At 39.6% G+C, this 22,263-nt stretch overlaps 1 protein-coding gene across 1 annotated transcript; it reads left to right on the top strand.

The window, feature by feature from the left end:
- The first annotated feature begins 3,508 nt into the window (after positions 1 to 3,508).
- RAB4A (RAB4A, member RAS oncogene family) lies at positions 3,509 to 21,682 on the top strand. Its single transcript, XM_038132308.1, has 8 exons — positions 3,509 to 3,654; positions 11,543 to 11,623; positions 12,734 to 12,848; positions 14,033 to 14,095; positions 15,324 to 15,478; positions 16,370 to 16,465; positions 18,027 to 18,187; positions 19,470 to 21,682. Exons 1-7 carry the CDS (start codon positions 3,624 to 3,626, stop codon positions 18,140 to 18,142), a joined length of 657 nt encoding a protein of 218 aa, XP_037988236.1. The 5' UTR covers positions 3,509 to 3,623; the 3' UTR covers positions 18,143 to 18,187; positions 19,470 to 21,682.
- The last annotated feature ends 581 nt before the right edge of the window (positions 21,683 to 22,263 follow it).

The following is a 22,263-nucleotide window of genomic DNA, read 5'->3' on the forward strand; positions in this document are numbered from 1 at the left end:
CTGAGGATCAGGACTTCAGACTACCTAGACACCATATGAAGTGGGTTGAGGTCCTTCTAAAAGCAAGGTTCTAATCTAATGAGAAAGACTGCTACATTTCTTGTTATTTGAAATACATAGATGTCACTTCGTACTTGAAAGAGAGTGATGCAATGTCTGCCTAGTGCCGATATCAGGGCTAGTAGTTCTTATGTGTGAGCCGCACATGCTCACATTGACAAAAGTGTTCACAGATTGAGGGCAGTTCCAGGGCAAGCTGAAGATGACAATGTTCAGATGAACCCAGCTGTTTTCAGATGGAGCCAGCTGGCCAAGGGTACTGCATGCAAGGAGGTCACGGCAATGTCAGAGGTTCCTCAGAGTGTCAATCACTCGTCCTCAAATTGCATTTGGGTTGCTGGAGTCGCATTCATTGCTGGTCAGATCGAGCGGCTTCCACATACGCTGGGCTGCTTTCCGTATTCAGCATGCAAGGAACAGGGAAGAGCAGAAGAATACATCAGTCCCATTTTACCCGAGCATGCCAGGCTGGACTGCGAGCCACACAGCCACGACTAACAGAGACAACAGCAGCGTCCGGCTACTGCAGTGCCTTCTGCACAGCCTTGTAGTGCCATCTTCAGACCAGAGCGAGGCCTCCCTGCCGCTCCCGCAAGGAAAAGCCCAACTCCAGTCCCAGGCTGCAGCCTATGGTGACGGTGAGTCAGAGCCCAGCTTCACTTACAAACTGAACTTTGCTCCCTCACACAAAAAAGGAAAGGAAAGGCAAAAGAAAATAAAAGGTTATGGCCCCCTGCAGTGCTAGGTCATTAAAAGCTGTGTCCAAAACTGCAAAGCCCTGAGTCAGTATTTTGGCAGAGACTTCACAGAATACCCCACCCTGAGTCTGGCTCTTGTGGGTCCTCTTCCATTCCTATTATGGTACACTGATCAGTAAAAACTAGTAAAAAATGAGATTAGGACTTTTAGGTAAACCTTAACATGACCTCCTGAGCAGCAATTTTACAACCACAACCAGTTATAGGCACAGTAACTGTGGTGAAAGTAATTTGAGGAAGTACGTGATGTGCAGATCCATTTTGACGTTATGCATCTCTTTTTACTTAAGCCAAAATTCTCTAGCAGATATAATCAACAGAAATCATGTATCTTAAAAATTTGGCTTTGGGGTTTTTTTTCACTTTTGTACTTAAGATAGACACTGACAAGGCCAATTCTAGCTACTTATTGTTTATTACTCAGAAAGAATGGTTTTATTAACATTCAGGCCTGACATTCTCGAATTACTGAAGTATCAGCTGAATATTTTCTAGCCTAGTTCAGTGTTTATTATTTCTGAATTTTACTATTTGTTCTAACTTATTCTTCAAGGCAAAATTTCTAAACCGTCAAATCCTATTCATCTCTCATGTTCTCCTGTCTTTGCTTCAACATTCTCCCAACCTCCACTTTCCTCTTCAATATTAAACTAATAGCTTTTATGGAAACCTTTACAATTTTGATGTATTTTATTGATAGGTGCATGTAAACTTATCAGTAATGATTGGAAGCAAAGGAATGTGGTATTAACACAATGACACATTTATCAAATGTAAACTACATAAAACAAAGTCACTTTGCAAGATACACAGAATAAAAAAAAAACCAAGACTAATTTACCCCTTAACCTAAAGTTTATACAGTGCAAGAGGTCTAAATCTCCTTGTTCTCACATATAACATGGATATAACATGACATATTTTTGGTAATCTAGTAAAATCTGTTTACTTCAGTATCTTTGGGGTTTTTTTGGTTAAGACATCCAGTTTGATTTTTGGATTTGGTGGGGGATTTTTTGATTTGTTGGGTTTGTCTTCTGGGGGTGGGGACAGGGGGTCGAGCAAAAATAACCAACATCTATCAGGGATTTGGTGATGTTAGACCAAACTTCTTTAAAGCCCAGCCTGAGCCTCAGAATGTACTATTTTGGAGCACAGCTTTCAGACACAAAGCTCACATCTGTGATAGACTGGGGTCTGTGTGGCTCAGCGTGAAGGCTCTTCAGCTTTCCACGGCATTTTGGAGAGCAGATGCCCCAGAGAAACATTCACATGTGACATCTTAAGCCTCAATATCCTCTGTGCACCAGGGCTGTACTGACTTTGGGGACCTGTTTATACAACCTCCAATTACTGCTAATAGTATGAACTCATTAAGGAGTTGGTTCTTTGAAAATTGTGGTGAGTTTCTTTGTCTGTATGTACCCATAACAACAAGAACAATCAGCAGATTCTCTGAGGGGCTCTTGGTGCTGGCTCAGCACATGTTGTTCCACTGATTAGAGACAGGAACTTCAAAGCTGACCTCTGACCAGCTAAGGACTTGGCAAGGAGGTGGCTGGAACAGGCAGAGGCGGTTTTTCCTACAGCTTGGGAGATGAAGGAGAAGTGGAAAGGATGGGAAGCTGTGAGCAAGAAGATAAAAAAAAAGCCAGCAATAACAGAAGAAGAAATAAGAGAAGTGGAATTTTTTTAAGGACTGAAAGAAAGGAAAACGTGGAGGATACACAGGAAGTATCATTTAGGAAGGGCATCGATGGAAAGGCTGTTGTGGTGGGAGCTGTGCTGCCCTTTGCTGCCAGACTAACCAGGGCTGGCAGAGGAGTTAAGACATCCAGGAAAGAGTAATACAGGCCAGGCACTGCTGGTGTCTAGCCCCGGAAGATTTGAACCAAACTTGGCAACTTTTTGTTGTTGTTATCAGTAGCTATAGCTGCGCAGTTACGGTTAAGCAATTGCCCTGTGAACATTGTATGCTCGGCAAATCTTTTGTTACGAGGAAAAGGGAAGACAAACCCAGTTTGAATGGGCTGTCTACACGACAGCCGCCAGGAGTGAAGTCAGCAGGACTGAGCAGTACCTGGGGGAAAGGCAACTGTGGGACATCACGACCACCGACTCACTGACCACCTACTCCTTGACCACCTACTCAAAACCGACCCCAGACTCGGAAGGAGAGCAGAACTGCGCCTGTGGAATAACTACTGTGAGAAAGGAGAGGGATGATGAGCAAATAGGGGTTTGAGAGCTAATTAAAAGAAAAGCTATGTAACTTGTAACCAAGGAACGCTGCCGCCTTTTGTTTGTTAAAATGTATAAATAGCGCAACGTTTCTGTCACCGCGGAGCCAGCCTCTCGCGGGCCACCGCCCGGCGCCCTGCTTGGCACCAACTGGAATAAAAAGCGGAGAACGGCGGGAGCAGCGCTTCGGTGTGTGACTGGGTGCTGCGCAGGGGTACGGAGCCCGCGCTGGGGCCGCCGCCGCCGGGGCGCTGAGGGAGCGCCCGCCGGACGCCGCCCTCCCTGGGGGGGAACCGGGGCGGGGGGGGGGGTGAGCAGCCCGGGCACGTGCGCCGTGTTTTGGGGCGGGGCCGCGGCGCGAGCTGCCGCGCCTGCGCGGGGAGGCGGGGCGCGCGCGGGGCCCGGGCGCGCCTGCGCGGCGGCGGCAGCGGCGCGGGCGGGGCGGGGCGGGGCGGGGCTGAGCCGGGCCCGGGCGGCGGGGCCTGTTCGGTTCCCTCCGCCGTCAGCGCCGACCCCGCGCGGGGCGGGCAGCCAGCAGCGGCGGCGGGGGTCACCCCTCCCGGGATGTCGCAGAGTGCCATGTCCGAGACCTACGGTAGGATCCGGGGGCGGGGTGAGGGGATCGCCGTCTCCCTCCTCTCCTCCGGGGGAGCGGGCCCGGCGCCGGGCAGTGCCCCTGGGGAGCGGGGAAGGAGCCGGTGTGACGTGAGGGCTGCCCGGGCTCGGGCGGGTCCCTCTGCCCGCCGCTGCCCTGAGCTCCCAGCGCCTGCCCCGCCCGTGGCTGGCCCGGCAGGAGCGCTCCGGGTTATCCTTCAGGGAGCGGCTTGGGCGCTGCTTGCTGTGGACTCTCCTCCCGGGAGTCCAGCATGAAACTTGCAGTGCGTGTCCGCTGGGAAAAGCTGCTCCTTCCTTTACTTGGGGACGGCGGGTGCTTCTGCGGTCAATTTAGGGATTCGGTCCTGTTGTCTTAGACGTGCAAGCGTCAGAGTTGCCTGTGAGAGTGCGCTGGGGGGAAAAGATCAGTGGGTATGTTCGTATGTCCCTGCGTTGGAATGGGTGTCCGACTGCTACGGGTGGGAAAACATCCGATGGAGTAAGTCGGAGTGCAGGCACTGACAGGGTGTGTCCAGTGCGTCGCTAGGAAGCATCAAAGAGAAGTCAAAGGAGGCAAAGAGGCAAGCAGAGCTGGTATTGCGGGCTAGGTGGAGGAGATGAGAAGCAACTGAATAGTATTAATTTCTTTTCTTTATAATTTTACTTGAATCTCTGCTTTGAATAGATTTATTTTCTACCTTTTCCATGCCATACAGTTCTGCAATGTTTTCCAGTATAAAGATGCTGTTGTACCTATGAACATATTCTAAAGCCATGTGGTAGGTTCATATTCCTAGTCCATGAGAGTTGGATCAGAATTGAATAGTTAAAGCAAAATTGGACACAACAATTCTGGAAACTGTTTTGGAGGCTGGAGTGTCCATCAGGAGTAGGCCAAGTGACCTGATTGTCATTTTATTTTCAATACTGTAGTCATCAGTGCTTGATGCTCTGTCCTGCTGGTCAGTGCTTCGGTGTACAGCAAATGCACAGGACTAAGGGGCAAAAAGAGGAAAGAGTGTGGGACAGCCTTTGAAGTCCCAACATTAGGATTCTCAAACTCTGCTTCTTTTGTCCATCTGTTCTAGAAACATGTAAAAGTTACACGTAGAAACCAGAGGGCTGTGGTTTGATGAACTAGATTTGAGTTTAAACAAGTACTTCGTGCTCCATACTCCTGTGATCTAGAACACTTTGGCTATGCTTATGGTGGTCTCTGAGCAAAAGCGTTAGTAAAAAACCAGAGATGACAGCATTTCAGTGGTGCTCCTCCTTTCATGCTGTAATAATTCTAGGTAAGCCAAACAGATGATTGTTATTTTAAACCAGAACATTGAAACATTTTTTGCATTGTTCCAGTGCTGCAGAATTGGGATAGTAAGACCACTGGAGCTGTTCATACTTTCATATTATTTTGGCATGTCAGAAAACAAGCCCTTGAAATGGAAGCTTTGTAGTTGTGGGTTGTTCCTGTTACTTGTTTAGTTCTTGTTAGATATATTACCTTTTGGAGTTTCCATGTTTGTCCTGTGCACACACAGGCTACAAAAAAAAAAAAAAAAGAGCTGGAAGGCCTGAGAGTATCGAGTTCTATAGAACACAGAAGAAGAAAAGCTCAGTTATAGCATGGAGTTTAACTAATGGCTCTACAATCGCTGACCATAACAATAGTCACTAACTAATTTTGCAGTGTCCTGTCCACATATAGCAGCCCCATTGACAGATCAAAGTTAGCAGCACCATGTGATTAAATTATGGATCTTCTGTGCTTGATGATCTCTCTGGATTTAATGTGCTCAGTGTCCTAACAAAGAGTGGTTTGTTGCTGACCGGCTGTTACAGTGGCCATGGAGGATGGGAGAAGTATTAGGTCAGTTTTCTCCTGGTGACTGAGACTAGGGGTCACTGTATCCCCCTCCTGGAATCCCTGTAGCTTGTAAGTCCTTAGTCATTAATTAGATTTTTCTTGTCACCTGAGTTATGACCCATTGTAAGTATGTAACCACAAGCTGTTTATCCTATACAGATAGGCTCAGAAAACTGGTTGGTGGTTGGGTTGGTGTTTTTCTTCCCAAAGTCATTTTGCTGTGTCTTTTATATGACTTCAATTTTGCTGTGAGGTTTCATATTCTCTGTCTGTTGAAAGGGGGGTTGTTTTTTTCAATATTTTTCTCAATCCATAGGGAGTGAAGAGCCTTTCCACTGGCCACTGCTGTTAATTTCATGTCTGCTGGGTTTTCTCCTCCCTTAGTTTCTTCCTCCATGTCAAATCCTGTCTTCTTTGAAGATTTCCTGTTCACTCACTTTTCACAACTCCTTCTGTCAATTATTGAGATTCTTGTCTCTTCCTTCTTTTCAAATAAAGTTCTGCAGCTTCTCAGTCTTGACACTAAATTTTGCTTACAGTTCATATTTTCACTCCTGCAGATCTATTACATCAGTTGTGTATCTTCTGTTCTTAGCTTTCTTATCTGTTCAATTATTTGTGTGTTCAAATCAGTATCTATTCAATTCTTATGTGTGCAATTTATTCCCATACAAAGTGCCAAAACCAAACCAAAACATGAATATGAGATAACTCCATGAATTTTGAGACTGGGTTTAGAAAGAACATTTTCCTGCTGCTTTTGGGAGAGAAGGGACATTCTTTTAGAAGTTTGACATTTAACATTGGAAACAGATCTCTTATTCATAGGAAAACTCTTTTAACTCAAGTTTTCTGAGATGTAATGGCCTTTCTGTAGATAATTGCCATATAACAACACATGCGTGTTTTAGCTTGCTTCCCAGTGCAAAATAAGCATGTTTTTGTGGTAAAGACAGCCTGACAGAAAGTTTATTTATTTTAATAAATAAATGCCAAGCAACCTTTGGATTTTAAATGGTAGAAGGATGGAAGTTGTATGAGCATTGAATAAATGCAATGTGTAAGATTCAAGTCAAATCTCTTCACTCCTTAGTTCCTTGTGTTTTTTTCCACCAGCACCTACAAACCCCAGTCTGGTCACATAAGTTTACCAATCTCTATCATTGGCAGAGAGTGTATAGTCTTTCCATCCATTTGAAAATAATTCTGTTTTGTCTGGACAATTTGATTCATCCTTTTTTTGCCATCCCGTCCCACACCACTTACCTGATGGTATTTGCATTTATCACCCTGGTCTTCAGTTTGTTTCAAATCTGATTTTATTCCTTCAAGAGCATAGCTTTTTCACTTGTAAGAAAGTAGAACTTCCCTCTCTGAAGCATCCTTTTTGCAGATTGGAACAGAGCCAGGTTGATCTGTTCTACCTGTTTATGTTGTTAACTTTCTGCTAGAGAAAGGAGTAAGCAGTGGGAATAGCTCCTCCTTTCATTTAGAGGCAGCATGTGCCAGTAGGAATGCTTCAGTGCACTCTTTCCTCCTATCCTATGCATGAATGAGAGTTTCCAAAGGGTCAGCATGAGTGAATATAAAGTCTACTCTATAGCCAGGAGTTGGGAGGATTTCAAACTCAGATTGGGGATACAATTTTGGACTCCCCCCTACCCTACTGTATTAGCAGTGTGAAGGAAACCATTTAATTCTCATTGCTTTTTAAGGACTAAGCTACAGCATCTCAGAAGCTATTTGACTATTTCTTCTGCTGGAGCAGACTTCAGTCAAAGGAGGAGGTTGGATGTCTGGGGGCGGTTGCCACATCAACCATCTGTTTTTGCTGGTGCTTGAGTCAAAGCCCACAATTGTCTCTCTTCTCCATTCCCCTCAGCTCACACTGCACCACCACCCCCAAAAGAAAAAAAAACAAACACAAAAGATATTATGTCATTTATGTAGTTTAACAGCTTGTGCTGCTGGTGCATCTTTAGGGTGAAGCCACAATTTTATTCCTTTCTGCCTGTGCTAGAAAATGTTTTATTTCCTGCACCCCCTACCCTGCTTGGGATCAGGTGATGCATGTAGCTCTCAGAGGGAAGTAAGCTGATTCTTTATAATGCCTTATTTGCTTAAACAGCCATGCTATGCTGTGTTTCATCTCCTTATGATTTTTGTAGTGCATGTTTTGTAACCTTTCTTCCCTTTAGCACAGAGTTCAGTTTTGATCCTAAACCCCTTCTGTATAAAGACAATCTTATTTAAAGGCAAAGTGCTTTAACTTTTCTAGACCTTTTCAATAGCCAGCATGGCAGCAAGCGTTTGTAACGTCTGAATGATGTTGCTTTTCAGCTTTTCTCTGAAGGAGGAACAACAGAATTCAAAAGAAAAGTTTCTCTAGGGTGACAGCGTTGGCAGCTGACTGGAATGCTGGAGCTCTGAGCTGCTTTGTCAATAGGGGAAAAAAAAGAGATTAAAAAAAGCTATGAAATGAACTAACTCTTTTGGGAAGAGGACACCAAAAAGGAAAACTAGAGCAATTAAGCAGTAGTGCAAACACTGGAGTGTGAGTTGCATTTGCTGAAATTGCCAAGAATGAATATATAAAGTTCAAGTCCACAGTGATGGTCTAAAAGAAGCTGTCTTCCCAGTCTCATTTGATTTCTGTGCTTCCAAACTGTGCTAAATTTTACAAACATCTGTACAACTTAAAAGAGAAAACATTTCATGTCCTAAAACATGTGCTAAAATAAGTAATAAAAATGTAGTTGATGTGGTACTGGTTGTCATACAGAATGACATTATAAGAAAGAAGTTGCAGAATAATGAGATGAAAAATGTTTTCCCTGTTCTTATCTGGTATTACTTTATTTGTTAATAGGCTGGGCTGTGAACTTAAAAGTTTGTTAAATCTTGGTATTTTTAACATTTGGTATTGGCAGAGCCTTTTTTTTTTTTCCTTCTTTGCAGTTGATTAAATGTGCAGAGTATTCCATATTTCTGATCCATGTTATCCAGTGCTCATGGATAAACTGATAACATAAGTCTAAAAGCTTTTTGTTAGTTTGACTAATTTACATAAAATTGGAGTTTAAAAGGACAGATGCATGGTTATATTTGTGAAGGTAACAGTGTCTTCAAGTCTACATATGTTTGGAAACATTGCTGCCTTTGGTGCAGAAAGGTTTTAAATTTTTTGTTAGAAGGCTGACATTTTAATTTTATGAAGTGGACTAAAACACATTTCTCTTAGTTTGGTGGAATAAAAAAATTCTCTTACTTTGATACTGTGGAAAAAGTGAATTGTAACTAGTTTCAAGTTTCATCTTAAAAACCCATCTGCTATTTTGTCAGATGGAAATTTATTTTTTGTCTACTAAATAAGCATGCATTGAACTAGCATCTAAGTGATTTATTTGTAGGATAATAAAATTTTAAATTTGTCTGCCACAGTACAATCTGGATAGAAATTAGGAGTCTATTATGAAGTGCTGCTGAAAGATATTATCAATTTAAAGACATTAATGTAAAATCCCCAAACGGCACTGTTGCTTTCAGAGCAAACTATAAAGCACCTCAACTTAAAGCACCTCAGGAAAAATACACTGCTGTTCTGATGCTCCTGCAGATCAGTGCCTGGCAGCGGCATGGCTGTCCCAAGGCCTGGTGGCCTGCAGCCTGTCTGCAGAAGGGAGCAGTGTGTTCAGTTTGCTGCTCAGTGTGGGTTTGTGGGTTGCACGAACACGCCTTCCTGAGCCACATCTGACAACCAGTGCTTGCAGTTACAGTGCAAATTAGCAGGGGAGTAGAGTTTTGGTTTTAGTCTTTCCCTGGTTTAGGTTTGCAGTAGCCGTTGTACTTCTGTCAATAACACGAGTCTTCTGTTGGAGAAAAAGGGAAGGTAAACATAAATTTTATAATTGTTTTTAAGGAGAAAATCTGACAAACAGCATTCACCAGATGCAAAGTAGAACCAGTTTTAATTGGATTTCAGATTTATGTTTGGAAAAAGGACAGAATCAGAAACAGATTATTTTAAATATGTCTATGTCTCAAAATATCTTGCATTTTGAGGTATGCTGAAAGTTCTAAAACCAGTGATATTATACATGCACACACTCACGCACAATAGTTAAATGTACAAAATGCTGTAAAAGGCAGCTAACCAGTGATATTTGGTCCATAAAAATTGAAACTTGGCTTTCTTTGAGATGCATTTTTTCTTAACCTAACACTTTGGGCTATTTATGACACCTACATTTCATGCTAGCAGTGAAGACTTGATAGAGTGAAGGCTTCTCAGCTTCAGCGTGTTTTGCAGTTGACATGACATGAAGGACCCTTCTTCAGAGGAGTTAACAAAATTTTCACAACCTGAAGGAAAATCCTTTTTGTAACTCTTTTTTTTTTTTAATCCAGAAAGCATGAGCAGCTGGGTGGGGGCGTGACAAATGAGAGGATTTTGGAACAGAAAGTCTTGAGCATGTAAATGGTCATATTTGTGAGCAAGAAACAGCCGTCTTCTGAGAAGGGTAAAATTCAGAATCTTTTCTGAGCCTGTTACAGCATTTGAAACAAGAGGGACAAAATGTAAAAAAGCAAAAATTCTGAGTAAAACATTACCTCATTTTAAATATGAATAAAATCCAGAAGACAGGTGAAAATGAAGAATGCTAGACATTTCCAGTTTTAACAGTGGGAATCTTCTTTGCCTTTGAGAAACTTGCTTGTTCCTTTTAGCATTGCTAGGGAGTGTTTGATATACCATAACAAGTAACTCTTTCATGAAATGGAATAGATTTGTAGATTTGTGTGCATCTTAAATTTGATTTTTGAAACTAAGTACATAAATGAGTCCTGGTAGAGGATTTTATCAGTTCTTTGACTTACTTAGCATAATTTAGTTTTCTTTTTATTTGGCCATTCCCTGGATCAATACCCATGTAGCCCACTTGACAGCTTTGAACATTCTTAAAAAATTAGTGGTTTTATTTATGTTGATATTGCAAACTAAGTAATTTTCCTTGCATGCTTACCAGATGTCTTCTGGAGACCTGCTCTGTTTCTTAGAGAAACTGTGCAATAAAGAGTAAAAATTCTGCTGCCAGTAGAAAAATAAATAGGGAATTTTGCATGAGTTGTAAAGGTTGCCTTGGTGGTAGTATATTGGGGAAGCAGTTGTAAGTTTTCTAATCAGTTTATCATTTTTGAGAGCTGTAAGAAAGGGAAGCTTTCTTCAGTCTTTAGCAAAACTGAAAGCAGATTTGTGGTGGTAACATTAAAGCATTTTATGTAACTGTTGAAACAATAGAAATGGGCCATAAATCTTGAACATGTGTATTGAACATTGAGATAAATGGCTCATAAATAGGTAACAGAAATACATGTATATTAATTTAGCATCTGGAAGAAATGTGAAACTAGGCATCCCAGAATCAAAATTATTTCTTCCCTCTAAATTTTGCAGAGAAATACTGTGGTCATCCCAGCTGTACAAGGATTAAAAACAAAGTATGAGTATTAAACTGTTAATAGAAAATTTCAAATTAATGTAAATTAAAAACAACAACAAAAAAATACACACACAGACAAAAAAAAAACCCCAAAAACATAAAAAACAAACCATGACCACCCCTCTCTGGAGTTTTAGATTTTGAGAAATGATATCATTATATATTTGTGTTGATGATAGTTAATACCTTACATGCTCTTAAAACTCATTCCTGGAATACAAGCCAACCATTTACCTGTGGTTGGGCCTATTTTAACTGAACTCAGATTCAGCTATTTCTGCTTTGTTTTGTCTTTCTTTCCTCTCCATAAAGAAGAATTCTTAGTTCTTGCTGTGTAACATCACTGTTGCAGACACTGGATAATTCTTCAGATTTATTGCTATTTTGCTAATTTTGTCATCTATTCCCTTCTCTTTGAAATAACAGCTACAAGAGAATCGCTGGCTTGTGAGCTTGATCTTGTCACAAAAATGTGAGCCCATACTAAAATTTAGCAAATTTTTTTTTCTTTCAATCTTCAGATTTCCTGTTTAAGTTCTTGGTGATAGGAAATGCTGGAACTGGAAAATCCTGTTTGCTACACCAATTCATTGAAAAGAAATGTAAGTACATATGAAGGACAGTAAGAGTTCTCCACTGCCTTGTACCAGAGGTAAAGGCTCTGAGTACCTATCATTGGTAAGGAAGCTCCCCTGATTCTTTTATTTGTGTAGGTGAAGATTTTAGTAAAGCATTATCTTCAGAACCATGCTGTAAATTCTTATTGCTCACTGTTTGTCTTTAATCTAAAGCCTAATATGGAGCATTACTCTCTGTTATTCTCAAATAAATATAACAAGATGTTGGTGGAAATACAGACTTACTTTCTGTGAGAGGTATAATTTGCAGCTGCAAGATTCCCTGGATATATAGTAGATACTTGGATCTTTTAGAAAAAATAGTGAAAGAAAAGCTGAATTGATTAAGTAGATTTAGAAAGCCTGCAGCATCTTTTGAAATAAATAGTAACTCAGTTTTCTTTGTTAAGGACTGTGGTCTATGATAAATACTGATAGAGATTCAATTGTGAATGTTATTGAGAGATGAACAGATAAAAGAAAAATTTCTGTTGGATTGTACATTTGGCATCAAGATTTAGCAAAAATAATATGCATTTAGAAACCTTTGTAAATCTAAGGTGACTGTTGTCTTTCTCAGCCAAACAGTAATTCCCCTTATCTCTTGAGGAATACTTACGGATTATGATGTGTAAGCACTAAGGAACATGGCTTGATTCTGAGTGAACTTTAAACAAGCCCTTGCTTCTAGTAAGGGCAGCTGTAAATTGCTGAGATTCTGTGATATCAACAGCATACATAGAGCAAATGTTATCAACTTTGTGCGTTAAAGAAGAATTGGTTCTTGCATATTCATGGTCAAGACTGTGTGCATTCTCATTAATTTCAATTTTAAATGGCATCAAAGTGTTAAAAAACACAGTTGGAAAAAAGCATACAAAAAGTATCTTGCTACTTATTAAAGTGAACTGGAAATTATTTAAAGCAGGCCTTTCTAGTAGTAAGTTTGAATTGACTAAACTGTCAAAAATTGTAAGAACATTCATTTCTGTGTGGTGGCAGTGAGCTTATGAGCTGCACTGAATTTAATGGTTCAGGAAGTTTGTAATTTGAACACTAAGGAGTTATAAGTTTTGTTTTCTTTCTTTTTCGTAGTCAAAGATGACTCAAATCATACCATAGGAGTGGAATTCGGTTCAAAGATCATAAATGTTGGTGGTAAATATGTAAAATTGCAGATATGGGATACAGCAGGACAAGAGCGGTTCAGGTACGCTTTTAAGCCATTTTATTAAGTGTTATTACAACTGCTGCTGTGAGTGGTGGATATTATTTATCTCTGCTTGTAAGCAGGCAAAGCTTTTTGATCAGTGGAATTGTTTGTCTGCTTCCATCTTAACCTTCCAACCTGGACAGAGGACACAGATCCATCAGTTTTGGTAGAGCAGTGCTGCCTTGCAGGATCTGAGTTTCTGCCCTTTCTTTCATTGGGCATTTTCTGTTAAGGTGTATGAGTGGAATAGGTGGCTAAAATCTTGTTCACCAGCCAAATTCATAATTAACTATTTTAACTAAGAGCATGCCCTTAACTGTGTATTTAGGAGACCTTCTATTGGTTGGAATAAGTAAATGTCAGGAAGCTGTAAGCTGTTCAAAATCTGCATGAAAGCAGTTGCACAGTGTAATTATATACTGTTTTATTAGAGAAGAAAAAAAATCAGTCAAATTCATTGGGGTGAATACATTTCTAGAAAGACTGAAATATCTTAGAGAAAGTTTCTTAGAGAAAAAACAATCAATTTGTCAGCTTATAACAAACAGTGTACTTTTAATGCTGTATTTTAACTGTTCTACATCTGAAGCATAGATAAAACTTAGTAAAAATCTAATGGATTCCTGGGTACATTCACCATCGAATAGGACATCAATTTTTTTAAAATATATTTGGGGGGATGGAGTGTATGTCGGAGGTCTCTTTGTTTTGGCAGAGGGGTTGATTAACAAAGGTGAGTGTGGTGGTAGAAGTCTGAGTTTTGGGCAGCAATCCAGGTAAACGTCTTCGATCAGACAAGTCCTTTGGATATACTTTTGATAAATAAAGCTGGGCTGTGATATATAGTCTTCATTAACGAGGTCTCTTCAGTGTGTTGGCCAGATATCAGCCTCCAGTTCTGTATCTGGTCATGTAATATGATGATTTGTATGCCTTCAGCACCACATGGATCATAATAGACTCTGAGAATCCTCATACAGGTATATTTAATCCAAGTGCTTCATCAAAATCCTGGTTGTAATTAGTCTGCTGCTGCACAGCTGATAACATTGTGTAAAAAACATGTTCTGTTTTAAATATGTAAATAAGAATTCTGTTTCATAATATGGATTGTGTTATATTAACCCAGATTTTAAACAGTGAAGGCACCACAGAAGTGTGTATTTGTGATTCTATTTCAGGTCTGTAACAAGGAGTTACTACAGAGGGGCTGCAGGTGCTTTGCTTGTCTATGATATAACCAGGTAAGAAAGCCAACAGCTCTTTTGCTCATAGGCTGCCAGATCCAGTTAATGCACAGTGATTCCTCCCCAAGTACCTAATGCTCTAATGAAGATTGGGCAGGAAGAAAAGGAAAAAAGTATAAGAAGTACTTCTGTTTCAGTGCGTATTTAAGCTTTGGAACTTGCTTACATGAGATATTGTGAATGTCAGATGTGAACAATGCTAAAGGGTTATGCAAATTTGTGGAGATTGGCCCCCCAGTCACTGATCTAATAATGGTGGACTACATGCAGCCACTGGCTCAGCAAGCCTTGCCACAGAAACAAGAGCAGACTTCAGCCACCCTTAACCAAGGTGGTGCACCGTTTCTTGTGGGAACTGCTGATTAGTGTGCTGGGATAGAAGGTCATCCTCTTGAGAATCTAGCTCTGCCTATGCATTCTTTAACTGTAGGCCAAAATTCTGTTCATCTCTGCATCTTTCAATGTTTTTGTATTATAGGCAGCCAATAAAACTCCTTACCATTACACATGTTCCCATTCTTCCTGCCACCATTGGCTGATATTTGTCAGATGAGTTTTGGGTTGGTTAATGGTGGTTCGCTAGGTTGTTGCTTGTTGTTCTGTGAGTGAAGGGTTCTCTCAGCAGACTTTGACATCTGTGTTCTGTGCTTAAGGTCAGCTGGAGTCACCTGTCTGTCTTACTGCTTGAAAGCTTTCTCCCTGACCACTGCTACAATGGCAAGTGGTGTGTGCAGGGTGGCTGCCTGCAGTGTAGGTCCTGACATCGGTGTGAAAGTTCAGGCATGCACATCTATGCAAGCCTTGTAAATTCTTACAATCCCACTGGTAATTTAAGTATCAGTTGAATTCCAAGTGGAACAATATCTCATTCTGTTATCTCAAAATGTCACGCACAAAAGTTTAAAACTAGATAAGAGCTTAAAAGTTTAGCTTTTCACAGTAACACATTTTTACAATTTATAATTGTGATTATTTTATAATTGTGTGTTTATATATTGTGATTAATTTTATTTTGATTTATAAAAATTCAAGCTTTTAAATAGTTTCATGAAGGAATTTGATATTCTTCCCAGTTCATCACTGGCACACTGAGATGTGTAGGTGCCTTGCCTGACTAGCAGCATTTTGTTTGCCACAAACACAGATTTGCTGTCTGAGTTTTGGTTTGGTGATCTGTTCACGAGAAGTGAGTGTGTCCTAATAAAGGATTTCATTTCCTGCACAGCCGGGAGACCTACAATGCACTTACTAATTGGTTGACGGATGCAAGAATGTTAGCAAGTCAAAATATTGTGATAATACTGTGTGGAAACAAAAAGGATCTTGATGCAGATCGTGAAGTCACTTTTTTAGAAGCATCCCGGTTTGCACAAGAAAATGGTAAGTACAAAACCTTCGTGTAGCATTCAAAGATTCATAATCCTTCAGGTCATTTACAGTTTGTGCAGTTAGGCTGTACTTTGTACCCTGTCTACAGAAAAGAGTTCTGTCAGTACCTGAGGCCCAGAGAGGCGGTGCCTGCAGTGAAAACTATGTGTACTACTTAAGTCTCATTATCAGTGGTTCTTCCGCTCACAGCTGATCCTTTAATAAAACCCTCTATGTGGAGATAAATTCTATAGGAAATGTAATACAACTTCAGGTATTGCCTTGCCCCCAGACAGCTGAGGAGAAAATGAAGGACATGAATTCCCATTTTTCAGCATCTTAAAGACTCTAGATAACAGACAAAGTTGTATGGGGTGTGCTGCAGCTTGAAGCAATGAGTTTTACTCATTGAAAACTGAGTTCAGTGCAGGGCATGGATCCATACAATGATTACCTGGTCTGTAGTATTCAGAACTTCCAGTCTGAGGACATGATTCTGTGTCAGCTAAAGCCAGTCTTGGTCTGAGCTTCTGTGCTGCAGTCCTCCCATCAGCAAAATCTGGTTTTGCTTTTATCAATCAAAGTCTTTTCTACCAACTCCGGTTACTGGCTATGCTTTTGCATATAACCTCCATTAATGGGAAACTGTATGAAGTTTGGTTTCAAGTGCAGTTTTGCATGCACACCCCAGGTTATCTTTGGATTCCAGCTTTCCAGGGTGCCTGAAATTATAGAGGATTTTTTTGTGGTTTTTCCATCAAAAGTTAGTTTTTCTGGACCATGATTTTTGACTGTAGATCTCTGTAAAAATATTTTATTTCTCCTGGATTTCATGCTTTAAATTACTATACCTGCTATTCCAGACTTGTTTTGAGGATTTTTTTTTTTTTTGGTCAAATGCAGAGCTGATGTTCTTGGAAACAAGTGCTCTAACGGGGGAAAATGTTGAAGAGGCCTTTGTACAGTGTGCAAGGAAAATACTCAATAAAATTGAATCAGGTAAATTAAGTTTTGTATTTATTAAATCTTTTATCTGAAAATGAATAAAAAGTGCACATGGAAATATCATCATTCAAAATCCTCTAATAGAATTAAAGAAAAAAAACCCAAAAATTTCATTTTGGTAAAATAACCAATTTGTTTAAAATGACCTATTTGTTTTCTAGCTACTCCTCAGATGGTTTAATAGGAATGGATGTCTAAGTGAGACCTCTATATCCAAAAAGGGGTGGTGGTGTGAATTGTGGGTGATGTTTACCTTAACATCAGGTGTGAGTGTGGGTTCTGTGTTTTGTGGGTTGCTGCATCCCTACAAATACCAAGCCTGACATTAGACAGTTTTTGTAGTCCAGAATAAAAACCTAATATCAGGGCAGTCATAACTTAAATTCTGCTTCTCATATGTAACAGGAAATACAGTCAAGAGAGTATGAGCAGTGATACTAAAAATTTCAGGGATGTTTCCTAGCAACTGTTTCTCTGAAGTGACCTCTCTGCCTCTCTGTTGAAATCATTTTTACTTTTGCAGATCTAGAAATATACCAGAAGCTTCTCAACACAAGTGGGCAGGGTTCTGCTGGAGACAGGCTCCTGTGTGCTAGATATCATTACAACTAATTTGCATTCCAGTTTTTCTTTTTTCTAGCTGCTTGATATCTTTAAAGTTTTAAGTATTGGCCATATTGAAAAGTCTGTCTTGGGTTCTAATTACATGTTTCCAATGCCAAACACAAATTTTTAGATTAAAATAATATGATATTATATGTTCAAAGGAATTTTCTGATTACTGCATCAAATCAATGCCAAACAGCAGCTTTCATTTTAAACAAACAAACAGAAAGAACCTAAGCAAACCCGAAAACCAAATGAAAAAAGAAAGTGTAGCTAGTTTTTCATGATACTGTAGTTTGATGACTGCTTTAAAGAGGCACTGCCACCACAGAATTAAGTCTTATTTTCTGTGAACTGGCTTTTTTTGTGCCAACACACATCCATTGAATCATGCAAAAATGGAGACTCTAAGGATCTTATGGATGTCTCTCTTGGCCAGACCATCATACAGCCATAAGAACAGTCCTGTAGACAGAGGGTATGAAGTAGGCAGAAGTGGATACCAGAAGCTGGAACAGTTGATCATTTTCCCTGGGGAGCAGTTCTTTTCGGAATCCTTCTATCAGATTGATCAATTTCTGTTTGGCTTGGTATCTACAGTACTATTTTCTTTGCTATGAGCCTCTGAAAGCAGGAAGTTTTTAACTATTTCCAGAAAACATTTTAGACCTTTCTTTTGCTCAAGGTAGTGCAAATGCATTTCTTGTTTGCAGCCTAGCTCTGAGACAGATTGCTTTGTCATCATGATCAAGGGCATATGGTTAAATTAGAGGAAAAAATTATTCAGGTTTGAAATTGCCTAAAAGCAGACAGAATTGAGATAATCTCTCCATAAATAGATCACAATATAATTATGCTTTTTCTTTAATCTAATCTAAGCATTAACTTAATTTAGAATGTATTACTTGCACATGATCTATGTTCTTCTGACCACTTTGTTTCTCATCAGGAGAATTGGATCCAGAAAGAATGGGCTCAGGTATTCAGTATGGAGATGCTGCCTTGAGACAGCTGAGATCACCACGCAGAGCACAAGCACAAAGTGCTCAAGAATGTGGGTGTTAGAGAAACAAAACACAAAATCCCAAATACTTACTTTAGATACAGAAGGTAAGGCTACAGAAGTCCTGGGGTGGTGGGCAAATTAGCATATTTCATAAATGTGCTGTATTGGGTGCTTGTCTTGTTCACAGTTAGCCTGTAAGTTACAGAGAATCTATTGAAATAATGCACAGTGGAATGGATTGGTGTTTTTATACTTTGGTTTTTCTTCTTTCATCTGCTGGGAAGACTAGAGCTCTTACTGAAGTATTTCTAAATCTTCGCTTAATCTGAGTAATGCTGGGGAAAACATTTTAAAATTCTCTATTCCTGAAATGCATTATAGGCCTAATAGCTGCCTAATGCACTGTGGAGAAAGTGAATCAGTTCTGTTGCATTGGGAACAATCAAATAAGCATTCACAAAATGTATGGTACAGTATCTTGTCCTAAGCTATTATAAAGTCTTTTCTGAAAATGAGGCTTAAACACTGAGACTCAAAAATTAAAGATAACACTAAATTTCAAACTTCCATTGACTTTTTTGCCGCTACCTAAAAGCAGCCTAAAGTTATTCTGATTCCTGTCTGCTATTAGCAGAAATGTAAAGAAGAGAATAGTAGTTATTTGCTGCTTAAGCAGTGTTGTCATCTAAAGTAGTTCTTCTGGAGCTGTTGCAGCCTAGGAAACAGGTGTGCAGTGTTCTGAAGTTGTTCCAAAGATGTTGTTCAGAGAAAATGAGGGAAGAATTTTTCCCTTTTGCAGTTGTAGAAGAGACATAAGTCACATAAACTCCTAAGAACAGCTCTGTGGTTAGTCTTGCTTATGTTTAGAAGACAGTTATCCTTTAGAAATTTCTCAATAGTCACTGGATTTTATGTAACTCCTTGCACTATGCTCTTAGGACAGCCCTTTCTCCCTGTGTAGTTAATTATTCTGCTATAATTAATCATTATTTCTCTAGTACTAGGACAGTGATATCAAATAAGTACTGCAGGCATACTTCCTGCATCACTTTTACTGTGTTCATTCATCAGCTTGAGCAGTGCACACAGCAGAAGCTTTATGGAACATTAAATAAGGCAGCACCTAATTCTACATTCTCATATTTTTTTCCTGTGTTCTGGGAGCTTAGCTCCCAATTAAAGTCCAGAATTTTAAATAATGAATTCTTGAACTGCTTTCCTCTTAGAAAATTCCATTCTTCAACTAAGAGACTGCTAGAAAAGGGCTTTAAAGTTCAGCTTTGGTATGGCTCTACAGAAATGAAAATTTATTGATCTTATTTCAAGAGCTTTGTTTTCAGATTGATCAGATATGGGTAATTAATAGAGTTCTTATGTATTTTATAGCTGTCCTTGCAAATGGTGTTTGAAGAAACAGAAAAGCTTGAAGGCTATGCAGTTTTTAAAAACATCTTTCCACTATCTACAAATGGAGCAGACCACTGACAGAAAGGTGTCCTGTGGTAGGGGGCAGGAATGTGCACAACACACAAGTCTGCAAAGTGAACTGGATAGTTTGGTGGACAATATTAAGCCTCATACCTGTATGTAAATGTTTTCCATTACCTGTTTTTGTTCTTTCACCTCTAGTTTAAAGCATTGCAATGTACTGTAAATAATGTAACAGTAAATTTACAAAGCATGGTATACTTATGTATGCTATTAGAATGTTGCACTATAAGCAGTTCAATATTTTATTTTTTTATCATATAAACAAATTTAACTGAGGTAGGCTTTGTCACGTTTGTTTGTTGCACAATAGTTTGTATTTACAACCTGAATTATAAAACCACTGGCAACTGTCAGTGAGAGGTTGTTGGTTTATTTTTTTCCTACTCAGTTTGCTACATTCTAACAAGCTGTTGACAGGATCAATTCTTAACATATGGTTATGACCCATACTTCTGTATCCTGATAGTCAAGTTAGAAAAGGCAAGTTAAAGCACAAGAGCAGAGCAAGAATGCTACACTGAGCTATACCATCTTTCATGAAATTGGAGTTCTGTTTAATCCCTTTGTCCTGACATTTGTGGTTCAAATAGATACTTATCTGAAAAGTATGCACCTTGGGTTATTTCTGAATTAAATGGAATTAAGCATGCTTTGTACTTAAAAAGCCTGGGTTTAGGTTTAAAAAGGCTGTTGGGTCCAAAAACTTTCATGTTGTGTCACTCCTCTGATTGTTGTATTTAGGATTGGATTTGTTACAGAACTGATAACAATTATTCCCAATGGTATTCTCTTCCTGGTAAGTGTGTGAAGTATTTTTTGAAGCATCATAACTGTATTTTTCAAGAACATCAGAGAACTCCAAAGAAGTTTACCTGTCTTAATCCTTGCTCAGTTCAGTTTGGCTTTCAGAACTGCAAATACTTACCAAAAGCAAGTCCTCTGGACTAGGAAGTTGGATGGAGCGGTCTCCTCCACCAGTCCAAATAGCCAGTTATTAATTGGGATGTGTTGTCTGCCAGAGATGAGGAGGGTGATGGCTCCAAAACCCCCGACAGTTCTGGGACGCTGGGAAAAGATGAGGCACTGGGTGGACTTTTCCACCACATGCCATTCCACAACCCAATCAGGTTTCTTGGCACACTGACACAGCACAAGCAGAGCTGAAGGTTGTTCTCCTGTCACTGTTAGAGTGGTGGAAGGGCTGTTGGCTACTGATCAAAACCACTTTCCCTTATTACAGTAGCAGTTGAAAGGAGCAGAGGACTGTTGCTTATAAATAGAAATTTCAGGGGTTTGACAGGGATTTTCTACTTCTTTCTGTCCCTTTTACATACAAGGCCTCTTTTATACTTGGTTCTTATGATTATTTTGGTCAAGTGTCTCTGGTTTAAAAAGCAGTAAGCAGTTTTATTCTTTCAGTAACTGTCTTAAAGCTGTCCCCATCCTGCCTGGAAGGAAAGACTAGTGTCATTATAATGAGTTTGGACATATTTTTACCATTTTTAATGTATACTCTCACTGTATACACATTAACCTGGTTAATGTGCATGTTTTGTAGTATCTCAGCCTTTTATGCTGCATATCTTGCTGACATTCTAAAAAGAAATTTTCTAAAACTGCAACTCCTTAGAGAAATACTGTTGGAAGCAATAGCTCTCAGCAGTGCAAACTCTATTGTTTACTATTGCTCCTCTGAGAGTCTTTTATTTTAAAAATAAACATCATGCCATATTTCAAGCTTTAGCATTATAGTTGATACCTAGCTCACCTGAACAGTTAAGTCATAAATAGACTACATATGTTTTCAGGGTAAAATTCTTACAAAGCAAGATGGGTGGGAGTTTTACATTAAATACCACCAGGTACCTATAGCTGAGGTCTCATTGGATGTGGAGCTTTAGCTGTTCAGCCCATTAAGAGATTTAAATGTCTTATTAAAAGCCTGTGTCTTGCCTTTTAATGAGTCTGCTGGCCTACACTATTTCATTTAATGCTTGTATCTAGCACCAAATAAAGAATCTTCCTTGATTTTCTTCTAGCAAATCCTGTCTACTTGTACAAGCTTTGTCTGTTAAGTGAACTCAGTAACGTGACTGTTGGGAAACTCACATAGAATTGACAGTTGCCTCATCCTTTCTTTGTATTCAAATAGGTATTGCAGTATGGCTCATGAGTTCCCGTAAGACCTATAAAAAGCAAATGCCATAGAAAAGCCTGATTAGTCTGTACACCTAATTTCCATTATATTTTATATGCTGGAAGAATTGACACTATAAAAATCTCAATAAATACATTGTAAATCTTCAGTAAAAATAGTCTCATTAATTTACTGAAGAATCCCTGGGCATAGAGAACTTCAGTGTAGCCAGCTTTGAAAAGCTTAATTTTTCCTGTTGGCATGAGTATACCTGTTCATAGGATAACCAAGAGAAAACAGGAAGCTGTATTTTTTCCTCCAAAGCTTTACATTTATATTCTCAAAGGCATAGCATTTAAGATAGCTAGTACAGCTGGGTTTTTTTCTTATCATTGTAGGGGAAAAACAGTGATTCAGGTTGGGAAAGGATGTTAAGAATCTCTGGAAGAGTTACAGGAGGAACATAAGAGGCTGGAATAGTAACTGTAATGTAACTTCATACCCAACCTTAATCATACAGAAACCTGTCACTTACATTCCAGGAGAGAGTAT

This window comes from Motacilla alba, chromosome 3 (assembly GCF_015832195.1).
Source record: "Motacilla alba alba isolate MOTALB_02 chromosome 3, Motacilla_alba_V1.0_pri, whole genome shotgun sequence".
In the NCBI taxonomy this organism is placed as follows: Eukaryota; Metazoa; Chordata; class Aves; order Passeriformes; family Motacillidae; genus Motacilla; species Motacilla alba.